This window comes from Amborella trichopoda, chromosome 7, assembly GCF_054954075.1.
Source record: "Amborella trichopoda isolate Santa Cruz 75 chromosome 7, AtrichopodaSantaCruz75HAP2 v2.0, whole genome shotgun sequence".
NCBI classification, from domain to species: Eukaryota; Viridiplantae; Streptophyta; class Magnoliopsida; order Amborellales; family Amborellaceae; genus Amborella; species Amborella trichopoda.
Window position 1 is genome coordinate 18274785 of NC_142342.1, and position 17421 is coordinate 18292205.

A 17421-nucleotide genomic window follows, 5' to 3' on the forward strand; every position below is an offset into this window, starting at 1 on the left:
CTTCTGACTCCTTCCATTTTTATGTGGCACACATTTTTCAGTCTCTTGTTTGCTGAGATGTGTGATTCTAATCGTGTAATTTTCAGTCTTTCCCGTGAGGGCCCAATTGAGCTCCTTAGCACAGTTAAACCTTCGGTAACAGATAATTCTAATTACCTGCCACCAACCCTAATAAAGAGAACGTCATTAAGGTTTGAAATTTCAAAAGTAATGGTAATGGCTTTCCTGACAAGTGTATTGTGGAGGTAAAAGAATGGGCTATTTGTTGCAAGTCATGCTGAAACCAGTGGAGACATGAGAATTGACAGATTATTCAGGATCAAGCCCATTATAGACAAAGTATAGTTTGTCCTTAAGACTCCTTGAAGAACGGGAAAGTTATGTTACATGAAGAATTGATTTCAAGTTCAACCACAGAAAAAGGTGCTCATGATTAAAAAAAAAAAGCTATACATTTTTCATTTGAGTGTCACTCCATTGGAAAAGAGTGAAGGCCTGGTTTAAATCATAACCGCGTACATGTGGAGTTATACTCGAATAAAAATGCAAACACATTACAAAATTCCAAAGCTTGGGGCTCCTATGGATCTTCACATTGTTTGTGTTGTTCTAGCTTCATAGAAAACTAGCAGTCAGTCCTTACAACATTTTAATTCTATATTAAATAATATTGCTTGCAATGAGGAATCATAGAGTTGGGGAGGATAGGAGAAACATCGGTTATTAGAATGATGCATACATGGCATCCCAATAAACAGGTCGGCAAATCCAGTGTCTGTATGACAAGAAGATTATTGTCTTGAGGATCTGGATAAACCAAACCTTTTTCCTGCTTTGCTGAAACAAAATGTTTAAGCATAAATACACCAAAACAAACTTTATCTGTGGAAATGATGCATGTCTTAATCACCCATATAGACATTAATATAAAAAAACGTGAAGATACTAACAATAAAAATGATGGACTCAATACGCTTAAGGGCCTTTTGTAATCATGTAAACAACAGTTAGGAAAGAAGAATAAATGCCAATACATAAATGAGCAGTGGAAATCCATGGCCATCAACAACACCACCTCGCTTCTGATTGATCTTTATTTACTAATAATTTGACTGTTACGGAAAAAGAGAGACTATCACAAAGTAAGAACCTATCATGTGTATAACATTGATGATCCAAAAAACCGGATCCGAAACCTATCCATGTGTAAACGAACTCGTCAAGTAAAGGCCCAGGTAATTTCATGAATGGCATCCCAAATATACAGAGGTGAACTCAAAACTTGTGAATGCAATGCAAACCATCTTACAAGTTATAATCACTTAAAACCTTGCTAATCGTTTCTATGATGGAACTCTACATAGATTTTGCAATCCTCAAAAACAAGCGATTGCTGATTCTTCTCAAAATAGCTATCAAATCAAATAATATACAAATAAAAGCGGCTAAGTGTTGATTTCATTTACATTGGTACCATCCATGGGAAACTGGAGATCTGCACCTGAGGTTAATGATCGTTGTATCTTTTGTGACTCCGATGTTTAGATTTATGTCCCTGACAACCATCAAGAAACTTTCAGAGATAAGACAACCAGGTAAAGATGCTGCATGCCACACAAATGCGAAGAATGGGGAACATAAAGAGTTCAAACACAAAAGAAAGGTTATGTGGTCCCGAGGGACCAAATTGTTCAAGCACCAACTTAGGAACTAGAGTCCACATAAATGCCCCTAACTAGGTATTTTGGATGCAGGATCAAATGCACAATGTGGTCCAGCAGGATTGCCATACATGTCCACACCCTTTAAAATATTTTTTAAGAACTAATTCACAAATGCTACAACAGGATATCGAAGAATATAGCAAATAAAACAATAACTTCAAATGAAACATGAGGATCTATTCTTGACCAAGTAGTCAATTGCACATGGGCCAAATGGAGGATTTGGACTCATCGTTGCATCTCCAAAACATAGTTCTTAGTCCTAACAAATGGCTCCCTATGAACTACTTCCCAGCAGATAAGAGGCCTTCTACCGAAGCCTTACCTCCCTCTCTCCCCATCCTCAAGCATCCTATCCCATAGCTGCTAAGGCTTGGAGTTCATTCTAGCCTCCGAAAATCCAATTCTTTACCTGATATCTCAACCATCTTCAACATAGGGGTTTGCCGTTGCCAAACCGATGTATAATGTGCTGCAACGCTGAAGAGACTAATCACCGCGTTTTCCTATATTGTGAAGTGGCCATAGGCCTTTGAACAGATGTGCTCATGCTCTTTAAGTGGCCGTGAGTCACTCCCCAGTCAGTTCCCCACCTATTCTCCTCATACTCTCGCACCCCATGGAACAACTCAGGGGAACTATTATGGATAGCCTCCACTGCTGCTACCTTATGGATTATCTGGATTGAAAGGAATAGTAAGACATTAGAGCGGAAACAGCCTCTATTCCTACCCTCATAGAGAAGCGAAGGTCTCTTGTCACCTTTTGGACTCTCAACCATTTAAGCTTCTCCAATGTTTCCTTCTAGGGTCATGAGGATACCTCGAGCATCCCTATGGAGACTGCCAGAAATAGGGTTCATCAAATTAAATTTCGACAGTTTCTCTCTCGGGAACTCAGACCCCTCCAGCATTGGACGCCTCTTTAGGAATTCTGATGACCTAATTAACTTATCGTTTGCACTGCCTATTGGACTGTCGGACTCTACCCCCTGGCCCTGTGTCACGGCCTAAAACGATTTGACCGCAATCAGAGGACCCAGTTATTGGTCGAGGGCGACTCTAAAAACACTATCTCTTGGGCATCTAGCTCCTCCCCCATTCAGACCACATTTTTGCCAAGATTGCTCACCTATGTAGCTCTATCCAAGTCTCTTGGAGACACACATAGGAAGGCTAACACCGATGCAGATGCACTAGCCAGGGAGGGAGCCAGCCTCAACCCCCTTAGAGGACTTAGACTAATCCCGTGCCCTCTTCTCTTTGTTTTCTTCATGGTGTTGTAAAGCTTATCTGAATCATTAATGGGGATTGCCTAATTTTGTATCTACCAATATCATGTACTCCCTTAAATTATTAATACAATAGTCAATTTACTCTGAAAAAAAACAAGGAGTCCCCCCCTTTCCTTTCCTGTCTACAGTTACAGAGAAGTTCTATACTAAATTCATCACCAATCACTTTGATTAGACTATTCTTTAAGGCTTCAAATCCTCTAGAGAAGGCCAATTGTTCTCCCAACTCCACAAAGTGGATGACACTCTTGCCTTCTGCCATGCGAACCCCACCGTGGTCGACAAAGTATGGCTATTTCTTAGGTTGTTCAAGTTCACAGTTTTCAAGGAAAACTTGGCAAAACCAAAGAATTTTCAGGTCAACCCCACCCCAGAAGATTCCTTCAATGTCGGCCAACAGACTAGGGCATGGCATAGATGCTTTATCGAGGAAACCAGTGTTTTAAAAACTGGATCAGCTGGCTGAAAGGGCCACTGGTTGGAACAGGTCAAGATCATGGATTCCAATTGGGATCACCCAATCCGGGAGAGCCAGCCAAAGGAAATAAAGAACAAAAGACAGAGAATTAAAAAAAACATAAAAGGGAGAAACACATTCGAACTGACTATTTTTCTTTCCCCGGTTGGAAAATTAGAATTAAATTTCAATTAACATTCGGTTTGATACTTGATTCAAAAAACATATATGGAAAATTGATTTGGCTCAGAAAATAATGGGAAAACTCTTTAGTGTCGATGTTTAATGTCTTTAGCATCTTAATAAATATTGGAAAAATTCCAAACTGGAATATTTAGTGTCTCCTCTTTCAATGAGGTTCTTACCCCTGCCACCCCACCAACCTCAATGCAGACCAAAGTCTGGTTAACAGCAACACCCAAACTTCAAGTGTTCAGCTGGCTAGCCATCTCCAACCGTAATTTAACTGTCGATCACCTACAAAGAACAAATTTCCCCCATGCAAGCTGTTACTGTATGTGCTTCAAAGCAGAAGAAACACATAGTCCCCACGTTCCTTTGTTGTAATTTTTCCTATGCCGCTTTAGGCCCAGGTCTTGCAAGACTTCAACTGTAAATGGGTGAACATGCAATCCATCAAGCAAGTATACTCTGGATATTTCTCCCCACCCTACCCTGGGGCAGGTCTCTTCTGTAGAGCTTCTATCCTGGCCATTCTATGGACCATTTGGGGAAGAGAACTCAAAATATGGAGTAAAGAGAACAAAGTCGGCCTTGGCAAAGTATGCTAGAGATCTCCTTATAGTTTGGGCAATAAATTACAAAGATCTAAAACAATTCTCTGAGTTCGACTTTGTCTCCAGTTGGTCGAACATCATCAAACATAAACCTAACAGAGTCCCAGGTTCCAACTTGTGGACCCCTCCCAAGTGAGGGTCGCATCAAGCTTAACATGGATGTCTGTTCCTGGGTAACCCCAGGCACTGCGGTTTTGGAGTCTTTCACAAGACACTGAGGAAAGCACCAGCTATTTCTTCAACTATTTCCTTAGGATAGGCAACTCCACATGGGCGGAGGCCAGTGGCCTACTGAAAGGCATAAAGAGATTCAAACCCAGCTGGGGGTCGAATCGCAGAATCGAGGGGGATTCCAAGAACATCATTATGTGGACTACTGAAAAGTGCCAATACCCATGAAGACTCTCCCAAATCTTTGATCATGCATATGCAAACAGCTTTGAGATTTCTGTTATACTCAGCAGGACGCCAATTTGTCGGTGAATGCTTCGAGGTAAGTGCCGCTACCACAATTCATGACTTATCTTCTTCTGGATTTTCTTTTTGGTCTTTCTAAATAGTTCCTTTTTCTCTATCTACTCTATTTTCTCGTTTTTTGCACTCTTTCGCTCTTCTCACTCTGATAAACTTTTTACCCCTTTTCCTCTCTAATCTCACTCTGTCCAACTTTAACATACTGCCCCCTATCTCTCACCTAAATGCCTACAATTTCTAGTCTCTCTTATTTTCTCTACCTCTATGCTGTGCCCTCTCTCTTTCATGATATACAAAAATGCCCAATCTCTTCTCTCCCCCTATAAGCACCATCTCTCTTTTCATTTCTTTCCACCTTCGAGCTATCCTCATTCCTTTTCTTGCCATCTGCTTAATCCTCTCTCCCTCTTTCTCACCTTTGGCAGTATCCTCTCTCTGAATGTACTGTTTTTTTATCTACTTTGGGCAATATTTCCATTTTCTCATTTCTGTGCATCTATGGGCAGTGTAAGAAGACCTGACAAGTCGAACGCCTACATCCTTATTTCGCTTTTCTGCTTCCAACTTCTCAATTTTGTTCCCTTTTTTTTCACATATGGAGCACCAAGCATGTGGGTTGCCTGTCCCTCATATTTCCTGTGGTTCTTGTAATTAGTAAATTAGTAATATATTCTCGCCTGCTTCAAAACTAAATTAATGGGAAAATGGAAAGATGGTTAAAAGGAAGAAAAGGACAAAGTGACTAATTCAAAGAGAAACAATTGTTTGAATTTCATTTTCTTTTCTTTTTTTTGTTAGCACAAGAACGGAAGAATGCCAAGAGTTTAAGCCAAAAGAAAAACAAAAAGAAAATTTAATGTTCTGCTGAAATTAAGTCCAAAAATGAAGAATGATTGATTCAAAACTGCAAAGTTCAAACTACAAACCATAGTTACCAAAATTTCACTCCCAAAGTTGCAATTCCAATTCAGAATCCCAATGGAACGATTGTGACAAGGAATCTTCATGGAATCCACTTCCGTTAAGATAGGAATATTAATTCCTTATTTTAGGAATCTCAATTCAAACACTTTAAGAATATCATTTCTAATTTTTATTGATCTCAATTCCCTAATTGTTGAATCTCGATTCTACATTTCTTGACTATGCATTCCCCATATTATGATACTCGATTCGATTGTTTTCGAATCCAAATTCCTAAATATCAAGTACCACAGTTCGTGGATGCAAGAAACCACGAATTAATCAAACATCGGTTCTTGCTTCCACCTTCATAGAATCTCATATCTGAATTCTTTTTAATCGTAATACCACAAAACCAAATAATATTATTCTAGGTGCATAAATATGTGACTCATGGATTGGTTCAAATATTTATGCATTTCGATTTGAGTTCTTTGGAAAACTGGTCTGGAGACAATTGTCTCCCATAGTTCACATGTACTCCGAATAATAATATGATGAACGCATTGTCGAAGGATTGGTTCTATAAATCAAGGAAATGTCTAAAAGTTAAGTTCTTAACGAGTATTACTCCAATGTCTTTTGCAGGCAACAACAACAAGTATAACTTCTTTTGCAGGTGACAAAAGGCGAGTATAACTTGGGCCTTGGAGCATTAAAATTTAGAGAACTAGGGCCCGGCAATGTTAAAAATTGAATACTCCACATCTTTGCCCCCAGTATCAAAGGCACATACTACAACACAGACAACACCATGGCATAGACAAAATCTCATTTTGAACTATAATAATGAAATCAAAATCACATTTTAAAAATACATTGACTTCAAATCTAAGGAACCCGTCTTCAGGTCTTAGAGACATCTGATCTTGATTGCTTGATGAGGTTCTAGGTTGTTAAGGTGAGAAATATCGTTGATGTAGGAATCTTGATTCTAAGGGTCGAAACTCAACCCCATAGAGTCACACAAACCTCGATTGCTCGGTGGGACGAAACCCTATTCCAAATTGATATGAACCTCAATTCCAAATATGTCAAAATCCGATTCCAAAGATGTATCTTGATTCCATATATGAAGGAATCTAGACTCCTTATGAGGCGATTCCAAATAGGGCAAAAACCCGATTCCAAAGAGGTCGGAATCTCGATTCCATATTTTTAAGGATCTTGATTCCATTTAAGTCTATTCTCATAAAGTAGGAATCTTGTTTCCCACAATTTCTCTTGGACGGGTGTGGGTGTCAATTATGAAAACATGGAATCTTTTAGCTAGTTGCAATTTTGCGATTCCAATTCCGCATCCTAAAACAATTTGAAATCTCAAGTATTTCCAACAATTATGCTACAAACTAGAAGATTTATTTTACAATCGTTTAGCAAATTTCGGTGATTAGGGATTTTGATACTAAAATTTTAATAGGGATCTCGCAGATCAATGAAAGACAATAAAAAATTGATAAAAATTTGAAATAAAATTCATGAAAAATGAGAGAGAAAGATCAATAATTGTGGATCAAATCCTCACTAATCCTCAATTCCTTATTGAGCCAACTCTTTCTCATTCTAAGTTCTGATTTTGTGGGATCGCGCTATTTTTTATTGTGTAGTTTTTGCCCCAAGAAGAGCCTTAGAGTGAGAGCCATGGTGAGAATGAACAGCCATGGATCCATGCATGACTAAATTCTTCTCCTTCGTGCCATGGATCTGCAACAAATCCAGGATCCGAGACCCCTTGATCTTCCTTCTTCTTTGTCTTCATCAGATCCAGCTTTTCTTCTTTCTCTATGTCAAGATGTGCTTTCTAATACTAGTATAAGTTCTCTCTTTTCGGCTATCCATTCTTCATCGTTGTATGTGCTTGCTAACCGCTTGACTGCTGAAGCATCTATGCAAACCAAGTTGAAGAATGAGAACCTTGCTCATGTCTCCATTCCTCTCTCTTCTTCTTTAAACTCCATTGATTTTCCTCCCTTGCCAGTAGGGAAATCTAGATCTGGCCATGACAGCAAGGTTTTGATGGTTGCTAACGAAGAACTCGTGATCACCAAACCTGTGGATCATGCTGCTGTATCTGTACTGATTTACAGGCCCCGCTTGGTAACTCCTCTAGCCTGGACGTTGCCTCTTATTCAGCATCTGCTGCAAAGATTAATGGCCTCCCATCTACCAGGAACTCAACTGCAAATAGAAAACCCGGTGCGAATGATTGGCAGAAAGATCTGCCTTCCTTAACTTCATTGTTTGGTAAACACGGGGTTCAGAACGGTGTGGTATATGTTACTGAGTGTGATGTTGTCCCTCTCTCAGATGGTAAAATCTGTGCAGTCATTGACCAACATCTCTATGATAATGCGCCTCGGTTGAGTTTCATGTTGCTTAGTCTTGCAGCAATGGCTGCCTAATGAAGTCCCCTCGAGGCAAGATTTGAAGGTTCTACCATTAAATTTCCTAATCTCCCCCTTCTATTTGAGGACCCCAAAATTCCTTTCAGAATTGCATTGACGGCAGGAAAGCCAATCTTCTTTGACAGGCCTACCAACCTTAAATCCAAACTTGAGGCTCCTGTTTGTGTGGATTTGAAAATATGATCAATGTAATGAGGAAATCTGGATTGATATGGGGGAAACAAACAAAAACAGCAGATTATTTATGAATTTATTCCCATAACTTGCTCTAAATGCAAGGCACCAGGCCACAAAAGCGAACTATGAAGGAAAATCAGTAGCTCAAGAGCAGCCATGGCTATAAATTCAAAATCTGGTTCGAGATCCTTGCTTAGTGGGGAAGAACTTTGGAGAGTAAAGAAAGGCCAGCTGGAACAGATCTACCGGAAGATAGCTATCAATCCTTTGGCAGGAAGGTTCGGTGTCTTGGCTAAGTTGGACAAAACTGGTGTTGGAAATGTCACAAATGACAGCCTTCCGGCTGACCCCATACAATCCCAGACTGACATGGTAACTGCAGATGATTCCTTATTGCCGTTGCCCAAGCTGTGACGTGGTTTCTGACCACCTAGCAACCAGCAAGGAGATGCTAGACCCCATCATAAATGGTAAATTTCCATCAAACATTCATATTGTTTTGGAAGGTCCTGCTGGTTTGTTTTTCTTTTTTGGGGGTGGGGAGTAACTGAAAGCTTTCCTTAAAGCTGATGACTGACGAGAGATATCTGTGCTATTTTGGATTCGCTACTGACCAAGCCTCGAGACGATTCTGTTAGTATGTGCATAGGCAAACATGCTGCTCTTGGTGGTGACTGATACGAACAATTAACGAAACTCAACCGCCTCCTCGACTTAAAGCCAGCAGACGACACTGATAGGGTGGTCTCCCAGGTTAATAATGTGCATCCATTTTTGGAGTTCCGAAGCATGGATAAGCTTGAACTTGGCGGTGTGAATGATGTCAAACCTCTACATGGTAGTGTTGTTGATCATGACAGTGGGCACAAGTGAGCCAAGGAGCACGCATGGCTCCTGTACTTAGCATGTTGAACTTGCATGCTGATAATCCTGCTTCCCATAAAGCAATATTAACCGATCTGGGACCTACAGATTCACGGCTTCCCATGAAGCAATATTAACCGATCTGGGACCTACAGATTCACGGCTTAGCAAAAACTCAGAATGTCTTCCACAAGATAATGCCGATGCAAAAACTCGTTGTCTACCTTCTATCATGTCTCATGGTAGCAGTTTGGATGACAATGTCTCCATGCATGTTACAGCCTTATATCATGATGGCCAAGTTCGTACATTGTCTATAAAATCCCAGCACATGCCCCCGGAAATTTGATGTTGAAAGCTCAAAGAATTCCAAGGCTGATAAAACGTCTTTTATGATGGGAGGTACAACGCTTGCTGCTGCGGCAGGTAAAACTTTGAATTCACAGTTTTCCATGTCTATTACCTCTTGGAATGTTAGGGGTCTGCGTGACCCTAGCAGACTTTCTAATATTAGAAGCTTACTCATGGACCATTATGTTGGTATACTTTTTTCTGTTAGAAACCAAACTGTAGTATGATAGAGTTGCAAATTGGTCACGTTGGTAGGTTTTTATAATTCATGGGCTGCAAATAATGTTGACAAAAAATCAAGAATTATATTGCTCTAGAATCCCAATATTTTTTCAATGCAGATTATGGATGTTTTTTATTGGTCAATTACTGTAACAATCCTAAACTTTCAAAAAAAAAAAAAGATAAATAAATAAATAAATAATTCTTCATAGTGTGATGGTCCATATAAGTATTATGGTCCTTAAGGACCATCACCACTTTTGTTGACATTTTCCTTTCATATACCACGTCCTTTAGTTGACGTGGGCCTTAAATGTTTCATGTATAATATTATTGTCACACCTCATGTTTGAGGTGGAGCTTAATAAAATAATATAATAATGTGTCTTAAGAATTTAAATAGGAGAAGTGAGGACTCCCACCCTAGAAAACTTTTGTATAAGCTCTCCCAACACACAAATCTTTCTCTCTCTAGTCGAAATGCAGTGAGCTCTTTCTCTCTCTAGCCAAATTTTACCGAAAGTCCCACTCAAACACTCAAATATTATAGGTAAGTGACTTCATTATCTTGAAAACTAATCCGTTCTTTTTAAAAATGAAATGAAATAATTACTTCTGCTTATTATCATGAATTTTAAGAGCGATAAATTTATGCGCAAGCGACCTCATTATTTTGAAAAATAATCTTTTTAATAAAATTGCGCTATTTTATCTATGTTAGAAATTTTAAATGCTGTAAATTCTTAGAAATAAATTTATTTATTTTTCTTGTCTATTATTAGAAAATTTTAGATACTGTAAAATTATTAGAAATTATTGTGATATTTCTGTTTTTAAGAAAATTGTGAGATTTCTTTCTATTGTTTTTTAATATTTAGACATTGTAAATTTCATATGCAAATGACTGCCTCATTATTTGAAAACTGATATTTTTGCAATTGATTATAGCATTATCTGTGAAATGTTTATTTGCGAATTGACATCCCATAAATTATGATACTTCCGTATTCTTGAATTTCTATAAGAGTTTTTCTATACATATTAGATTGGCAATTATGCTAGAATGTCTTTACGAACTGCTGCCTTTCTAAATTTGACTGGTTATTTTTGAAATGTTATTGAAAGTGACTGTTATTAATGGCTTCAGTGAAATTCATATTAATAAATTCAGTGATATGTTGAGTACATGATATTGCTGCTTTCGAATGATTAAAGAGATTTAGAAATACTTTAAGTATGTAAGTGGACTCATCCGGTTCGCCGGTAAAGTATAAGTGGACCTATCTGGTACGCCGGTAGGGATTAAGTGGACTCATCCGGTACGCCGGTGAGGTATAAGTGGACCTGCAGGGATTAAGTGGACCTATCTGGGATGCCGATAGGGATTAAGTAGACCCATCAGGAAGCTGATGGGGTATATAGGTGACCTACTTGAGACGCCAGTAGGGTAATTTGTGAAATCCTTTGAATTATGCACTGTCGTTAAAATGTTATATGCATTTCAATTATTCGAATTATACTTAATTATGTATTTTTGAAAGTGAAACTGTTAATGCATTTCTATTAATAGATCTCCTTTTTAAAAATATTGATATCTTTCAACCATGATTATTTTTAGGATTATGATGATCACTTACTAAGTAGCCAAACTCATCAAATTATGGTAAACATTTTTTTTCAAGATAACTGCGGTTTCATTTTGAGTGCTCGTCAAGATCAACTCTGGAAGATATTGTAGTTGTGCTTAAACTTTCTTTTGTTACTTTGTAAGAATTCGCCATTGTAAATTGTTCTAAAAAGAGATGTATATATGTTTTGACTGCACATCTCAAGAATATCAGTATTGTAAATTCTTGGGGCGTGACAATTCTCAGGAATATCAATATTGTAAATTCTTGGGGCGTGAAAATTACAGTGGAATCCCTTCATATTATTAATACCAACAAAGCCCTTCATATTATTAGTACCAACAGTGCCATGAAGATACCAGGCATTTTTTTTCTAATATTGTCTTTAGAAGGTTGTCTTTGTGGGATCACCAAAGAAATACTCATCATCATCATCATCATCTTAACCTTTTTTCAATTAATTGGGGTCGGCTACTTGAATCCTAGTCCTCCATTCTTCTCTATTAAATGTCATATCCTCAGTGAGACCATAAGTTCCCATATCTTTTTGGACTACTTCCAACCACGTCCTTTTGGGCCTACCCCGTGCCCTTTTCAATCTTTCCACTTGAACTAACTCGTACCTCCTAACAGGTACTGTACTTGGTCGGCGCCACACATGGCCAACCCACCTAAGTCTACTCTCTCTCATTTTATCGCATATTGGTTCCACGCCTAAATACTAAAGACATCAAAATTGGACCATGGTTGATTATGGTTGGCTTCAATTCATTATTATTTGACTCGGAAAAAATGGACGATCGTAGGGCTATAAAAGATGATTCTGAAACCTTCTGCAAGACTTTGGTTGAGTGAAAATTCGTTGATTTGGAGTCATTTAGAAGGTGGCCTTCTTGGTCCACTCATCAGTTTTGGGGCTCATTGTATTCATGAAAGGTTAGATCGTGCACTTGCCAATTTGGATTGGGTCCTTTCCTCCCCAGAATCCAAAGCAAAGCTTTTTCCTAATGGATCTTCAGATCATGGCGCCTTGCCAGTCTCCCCTATGATGATTCCTCCTTCCGGTCCACGATCATTTAAATATTTCATGACTTGGCAGACGTCCCCAAATTTTATTGACCTTATCGGTAGCTCATGGAAGGAAAAGGTTGGCAGCACACCTATATTTAGATTCACAGTTAAGCTTAAGAGACTCATCGGTCCAAGTAGAATAGAACTTGTTTTTTTGGGCATGTTGGAGACAAAATCATACTTACCAGGGCACGCCTTTTTGAGCCTCGTGATTTTGCTTCATTTAGACCCCTATAGTGAGGTATTGGTACTAGGAGAGAGAGAATGTACATCCAAATTGCAGCAATTGTATTTGTATGAGGAGGGCATCATCATCATCAGAGCCTTTTCCCAATAATATGGGGTCAGCTCAACCAATCTTTGTCTGCCAATCTGCTCTATCAAGAGTCATATCATAAGTTCCCATATCTTTTCCCGCTACTTCTAACCATGTCTTTTTGGGCCTACCACTTGCTCTTTTACAGTCTTCCACTTGAACTAAGTCGCACCTCCTAACAGGTGTTGTACTGGGTCTGCGCTGCACATGACCAATCCACCTGAGTCTACTTTCACTCATTTTATCGCCTATTGGAGCCACACCTAAATTCTTCCAAATGTATTCATTTCAAATTGTATCCCTTCTTGTCTTGCCACTCATCCATCTCAACTACACTCATCATATGGGTATGTTGTTTCTTGACCTCCAAACATTTTGCCCCATAAAGCAAATCTGGTCTCACAACTGTCCTATAAAATTCCCTTCAGCTTCATTGGTATGCAGCACTCACATAAAACTCCAACTGCACATCTCTACTTCACACACTCAGCTCTAATTCTGTGTGCGACAGCTTCCTCAAATCTCTCCATTTTCCTAGATTATTGACTCAGGATATCGAAAGTGCGCTCTGGTATTTTTTAGCTTTTAATCTTAACTACTTCCTCGTCTCTATGCCTATTATTACTAAACTTTTATTGCATATACTCTATCTTAGTCCGGCTGATTTTAAAACCTTTAGATCTAGAGCATCTCTCCAAAGTTCTTTGTGTTGATGCCGCTTCGGGTCTCATCAATCAAAACTATGTCGTCCGCGAATAACATACACCACAGTACCTCATTGTGTAAGTGCCTAGTTAAGTTCATAGCTAAGACAAAAAGGTATGGGCTCAAGGGTCAGATGTAGACCTATTGCCACTAAAAACTTATTCGTCTCTCAAATAGCTGTTTACACACTAGTTAGCACTCTCTCATACATCTCTCACCAAATTGATGTAGTATCTAGAGACTCCATTCTTTTCCAATACATGCCAAATTAAATCTCAAGGTATTCTATCCTAAGCTTTTTCTAAATCAATAAATACCATGAGGAGGTCTTTTCCCTTCACCATGAACTTCTCAACCAGTTGTCTAAGTAGGAAAAAAGCTTCAATTACTGACCTCCCTGACATAAAACCAAATTGATTTTTTGATATACTCATTTTATGCCTTACTCGTTGCCCAATCACTCTCTCCCACAGCTTCATAGTGTGGCTCATAAGTTTGATCTCTCAATAGTTCGCACAATTATGTATGTCTTTTTTGTTCTTGTAAATAAGTACCACATTACTTTTCCTCTATTCATCTGGCATTTTCTTGGTTCTCAACACCTTATTAAATAACTTGGTCAGCTAGTCAATGCCGATCTCTCCATGTACTTCTAGAACTTTGTCAGGATCGTATCTCATCTTAAAGTCTTTCCTATCTTCATCCTCTTCAAAGCTTCTTTCACTTCCAATATCCTAATCTTACAAATGTATCTATGACCTCCACCCTCATTTATCCCAACAGTTCCTTCTGGCATTGTATTCCCTTCGTGTTTGTCATTTAAAAAAAATTTGAATATAAACTCTCCACCTTTCATTGACCTCCTCACCCTTCACCTAAGACCCTTTGATTCTGACTCTTGGTGCATTTAATATGGTCTCTCTCATTTTTGCTAATTTGATAACATATTTTTTAACTTTTCTTGTTCCCAATATATTGCATAGATCATCATATGCCTTAAGTTAAGCCTTACTATTTTTTAGTGTTTTTCTTAGCATTTTCATACTCTTCTAAGTTTTTATCATTTTTATTATATTGCTAAGTTTTATAACATGATCGTTTTCCGCTAATGCCCTTCTGAACCCCATCACTCCACCACCAAGGTTCCTTATCAGAATTTCCTTTCACTTTAATTTCTCCTAGAACTTCTTTTACCACTTTCTTGATACAGTTAGCCATCTCAATCCACATAATATTGGCCTCATGTTTAAAGTTCTACTTTCCTTCTTTAACTAATTTATTTGTTTTCTAATTTTTTAAATTTCTCTAAATAAGTTTGTTTTCTCATTTTTTAAATTTCACCACCTAATTATTGGACACCTATTAATTTCACCCCTTCTCTTCCATCTTTGTAGGAGGAGAGATGTGGAGGCAAAACCAAGGGAGGTTTGGCTAAAAAACAGGCACTCCAAAACTAAATTCTTTCATTTATCTACAGGGGTGAGACAGATAAATGACAAGGATGACTCAGGGAATCTACTTACTAATGCAGGTGAGGTGGAGACCCATATGTTTTTTGTCTTTGAAAACTTGCTCGCTTCTGAGTCTAATCGGCATCTTGGTGGTTTTTTGGCATATGATTTTCTCCTATGGTATCATATTTCAGATTCTCAGAAGAGGAATCTTTCAACATAAGAGATTAAGGAATGTATATGGTATATGAGGAGCAAAATCGCCCTACGTTCTGATGGCTTTTGTGTAGAATTCTATAAATTCAGCTAGGACATCATTAGAAAGGCTTTCTTTCTTGCTCTCACTGATTTTTTCAAAGAAGAGAAATTCCTTGAAGGAAAATTTGGCTTTTACATGTTTAATTCCGAAGGTTAAAGCTCCAAGTATCATGAAGGATTTCATGTTGATTGAGTTATGCAATGTCTTCTACGAAATTATCAGTAAAATCATTACAAACAGACTTAGGAGGGTTTTACATGATCTCGTCCACCCATGCCAGGCAGCTTTTCTCAAAGGAAAATTACTTACGAATAATGTATTAATGACTAACAAAATGATTTCCTTATGCCACTAGTCCGCCACATGACCTAAGAAGTGCCTCAAAATCAATCTAAGTAACACATATGATAGAGTATGTTGAAGTTTTATTTGAATAGACACTGGATTTCCCTCAGATTTTGTTTCGTGGGTCCACCATTGCATTGCCACCCCTTGTTTCTCGATCATCCATAACGGTTCTCCAAAGGCATTTTCTAAGGAAAGAGAGGCTAGCACCAGGGTGACCATCTATCACCTATCTTTTTGTAGATTTTTTGATTTGTCAGCTAGACATAGCTACTAGTAATGGCCTTCTCCCCAAGGCTTTACCTTCAAGGTGTGATCTAGGTGTTTCTCATTTACTTTATGTTGATGATGCTCTTACTTTTTGGGACGGTTTTGTTTGGTCGGCTAATGCATTAAAAATATTATGGAATCTTTTTGTAGGGTCACATGTCAACATCTAAATGAGACCAAGAGCAAAATATTATCCATTAAAGTGGCAAAGGCATGAAATCTAGGATTATAGATATTCTGAAATTTGGCGAAGGATCCCTAACAACTAAGTACTTCAGGCTTCCTTTATTTCAGGGTTGTCTTAAACACTCTCATTGCCACAGCCTTATTGGTAAAATAATTGGGAAAATTGGATCCTAGCAAGCCTTATCCCTATCCTTTGCTGGTTGTTTGCAGCTCCTCAGGTTAGTGCTTAGTGCTTCTACTATTTATTGGATCTTGTCTTTCTTATTGCTTAGTGACTTCAAAATCCTTGTTGAGACAGTACATGGTTGATATAAACTTCCATGGAGATTTCATACTCTTGCTGCAAATTGCCTCTATAATTTAGCTTCATCAGCTCCCGATGGACTATTTCGCATGTGTACCAGGAGGCTAACTCGGTTGCGGACTCCCACACTGAAAGGGATGTTTCCTTAACAGATGCCACAGTTTAGAGAGCCCGTCCACCAGATTTTGTAATTAATTTGCTTTCTTACGATGCTGCTCAGTGCCCTATGAGAGGGTTGTATTATGATTTGCATGTAGCTTTCTATTTTTTTTAATGAAAACGGGTAGGAGGCCCTAACCCCAACCGACTTACCCAAAAAGAAAAAAAAATAAAAAAAGAATGGTGGATCAGGACTGAAAAGAAGGAAAGGCCCAAATTTCAATTTTCTGATTCGGTGGCTAGGGTTCTGATCCTAAAAGTTTTTGTAAGGATCTGGTACAGCAATGATAGAAGGTCAAAATGTAACAATTTGAGAAAAATCAATAAAAAACAAGAGAATGCTAGAAAGATGCAGGACAGCGTTCATTAAGGGGGAAAAGCCCCAAGTTTTGATCTTGTGATTTCGATAAACTGGTCCATGAAATTTTGTTTTGGGCTATTGTAGATCAGTCTCAAACTATGAAAGTGAGACAAATTTGATCAAAAACAAACTAATAGCCATTTTTAGTGAAAATTTGAGACAAATTTGATAGAAATTAGACTAAGAACGAGAAATTGAAGAAAAAAGATTTGAGGCTGAAAATAACGACTTTGAAAAAAATACACAAGAATCGTTGATCCAACTTCAGAATTGTCTGTTATCTATTGAACCTAATCTAGATCACGCTATTCCAATTCGGATTGCTATTTTTTAAATACTGGAGCAAATATTTGAGCCTTCCACTATGCATCATGAAGTTGTGCAAAGCCCTTTGGGACCCCATAGTTGAGTGATTTGAACGAATGCAGGCCACTTGGAAGTTAGCTACTACCTCTCACTGGGTAGTAGTATTACCCTCATCAGGACCAGCCTTGCTAATATCCTGGCCTTCCAAACGGCAGTCATTAGGATGTTAATTTCTATTGTTAATTGGCTCTAGAAACTAATGAGAAGCCTCTCGTGGCCATGGTCAGGAGGTTCCCACAAGTTCCACTTGATCAAGTGGACACTGTGTGCTT

At 38.4% G+C, this 17421-nt stretch overlaps 1 protein-coding gene across 8 annotated transcripts in view; it reads right to left on the minus strand.

Annotated features, from left to right (window-relative positions):
* Window positions 1-433: 433 nt before the first annotated feature.
* TGH (SWAP (Suppressor-of-White-APricot)/surp domain-containing protein) overlaps window positions 434-17421 on the minus strand; it is a 57937-nt gene continuing 40949 nt past the window's right edge. For 2 of the 8 annotated variants that reach the window (XM_020671558.2, XM_088872746.1), the window contains exons 18-19: window positions 1502-1555; window positions 434-837 (exon numbers count right to left, since the gene is read on the minus strand). In XM_020671558.2, coding sequence (XP_020527217.2) covers window positions 1508-1555 — 48 coding nt within the window. In that variant the 3' untranslated portion in view covers window positions 434-837; window positions 1502-1507. Of the gene's footprint in view, window positions 838-1219; window positions 1556-17421 lie in introns of those variants that run through there. The other 6 variants (XM_011627604.3, XM_088872745.1, XM_020671555.2 and 3 more) reach the window with 3 other exon arrangements.